General features: G+C 53.3%; 1 protein-coding gene across 1 annotated transcript in view; it reads left to right on the forward strand.

Moving 5' to 3' along the window:
* Chrna10 (cholinergic receptor nicotinic alpha 10 subunit) overlaps positions 1–2,243 on the forward strand; it is an 8,472-nt gene that overhangs the window by 4,184 nt on the left and 2,045 nt on the right. The window contains exons 2-3 of the mRNA XM_019204380.2: positions 971–1,116; positions 1,505–1,659. Of these exons, the coding sequence (XP_019059925.1) occupies positions 971–1,116; positions 1,505–1,659 (301 nt within the window). The remainder of the gene's footprint in view (positions 1–970; positions 1,117–1,504; positions 1,660–2,243) is intronic.

Below are 2,243 nucleotides of genomic sequence, written 5' to 3' on the forward strand. Positions count from 1 at the left end.
ATATGGGGGGGCACACACAGGTTTCAGAATTTGGAGGGATAGCTCGGTGGTAGAGCACATCCTTAGCATGTCACAGGCCCTGATTCTGATCCACGCCAGACATCCGTGGCAGACACTGTACCAGGACCAAAAAAAGAAAAAGAAAAGGCAGATTTCTAAGCATGGGGCAAGAAATGAGTTAATATTTTGGAACTACAGAGCTTAAAATGCTCGAAAAAAATAAAGCAGTGGACAACAGTTCATAATGGTCTGGAACCAAGAAGAAAAACCTGCCTTAAGAAAAAAATGAGGAAGGACAAGATTCTGATGACAGTGTTTAAGTCAGGAACAAAGGAAAGCTAGAATATTTTCAGAAGAGGGAATGCCAGGTATGGTGGTCACACCTATGGTCTCAGCTACTCAGGAGGCGGAGACAGGAAGATGGTTTGAGTTCAGGTATTCAAGTTTGGACAAGACAGAACAACCTCTTCCCAAAACAAACCAACTAGTAGTTGGCTGCAGAAGAAGGAATGTTCCCTAAGTAGAAAGGTTTGAGACCAGAGGGTCAGGGTAATAAAGTTTGGAATGCCTGGGTAGATGTTTGGAGGACTGGGATAATGGGATGCCTCCAGCCTTTGTTTGTTTGTTTGTTGTTTTGGTTTTGGTACCAGGGATCGAACTCCCGACCTAGTGCTTGCCAGGCAAGAGCTGTGTTAAATCCCCAGCCCAGATCCCTCCAGTCTTTGTGGCAGGACAGGCAGAATCCAGATCCTTGAGAAGGGAAGAGAGGGAAAGAAACAAGTCAGTGTCTCTCCAGAAGATAAGTTTATGGCCTTGGCCTCATTCGTCCTTGGAGAAAAACCAGGGACGAACTAGAAGCATAACTAGAGGGACAAAGGGTAGGCAGCAGGTGGACACTGAAAAAGCTGTGGGGCACTGGAATGGGTGACGGGCTCCAGCTAAGTTTGGACAAACCTGACTGCTCCTCCAGGGTGCTTTGGAGCTGAGGGCAGGCTGGCTCACAAGCTGTTCCGTGATCTCTTCACCAACTACACAAGTGCTCTGAGACCTGTGGCCGACACAGACCAGACTCTGAATGTGACCCTGGAGGTGACACTGTCGCAGATTATCGACATGGTACGTTGTGGCTGTGCTAGAAGAGCTGTGGAGTGTTATCTGTAACAGTGTCAAGGGACAAACGGGTGAGAGACTGGGATCATTCTCCCAGCAAGTCTGTAAGTGTTATATTAACAAGGATCAATGTCCCCAACTGTCAGGTGCCCGTGGTGTGCCCCACACTCTGCACCCTTGAACTCACTGAATCTCCAAGCAGGGCTTATCCCCTACCCCATATAACTGTTGAAGAACCTGCAGTCCAGTGATGAGAAAAACCCACCGAGGTCAGACCTGGGTGGGAAGTGGACTGAACAGGGGAGCCAGGGGCAGAGTGCTGACCAGAGCCCCAAAGTTGAGCATGCACAGAGGGCAGAGGATGCAAATACAGGTGTCCACTCCCTGCCTCCAGGATGAACGGAACCAGGTGCTGACCCTGTACCTGTGGATCCGGCAGGAGTGGACAGATGCCTACCTACGATGGGACCCTGATGCCTACGGTGGCCTGAATGCCATCCGCATCCCCAGCAGTCTTGTGTGGCGGCCAGACATTGTGCTGTATAACAAGTAGGCCTACCTGGGGTCCCCTCGTCTGTCACCCCTCTGTAGTTGCCCTTCACCCCCTCCCTACCACCTAACCTGGCTGCTCTGGACACTTTCCCCTGAGGCCCTTCTAAGAGACCAGGAGCTCACAGCCACCCCTCACCGAGGCACCCCACTTTAGGCTGACCCGGACCAACTCAGGCTGCCGGGAAGGGGCTGTGAGGGCCTCTCTCTGGCCCCCTAAACCCTTCCAGGCTTCCCAGGGTCCTCCCTCCACCCGGCCTGCTGAAGCTTTCCTTTATTCCACCCCAACCAGTTCTGGTTTCCTAGCCAACGGCCTTGGCATCTTCCCGGGCCTCTCTAAGCAATTCTGCAGATGACTTCCAAGTTCACAGTGGCAACCCAGTGTCACCCCTGCACGTGCAGCTAACTTTCTACCTACCCTAACTGGGCCGGATCTGCGCCCTTCTGAGCCCTTCAGGTGCTGCCCCTTCCAAGACGTCCGCAGACAGAAGGGCTGCGTGTGGCGGGCTCCACCCTCTGGGCGGCCGGGGTCCCTCCCCGGGCCCTCTGCAGTCGCGCGGCTGACCTCCTCCTCGCCTGCCGCA

This window comes from Fukomys damarensis, unplaced genomic scaffold (genome assembly GCF_012274545.1).
Source record: "Fukomys damarensis isolate Sample0158 unplaced genomic scaffold, DMR_v1.0_HiC HiC_scaffold_16, whole genome shotgun sequence".
NCBI classification, from domain to species: Eukaryota; Metazoa; Chordata; class Mammalia; order Rodentia; family Bathyergidae; genus Fukomys; species Fukomys damarensis.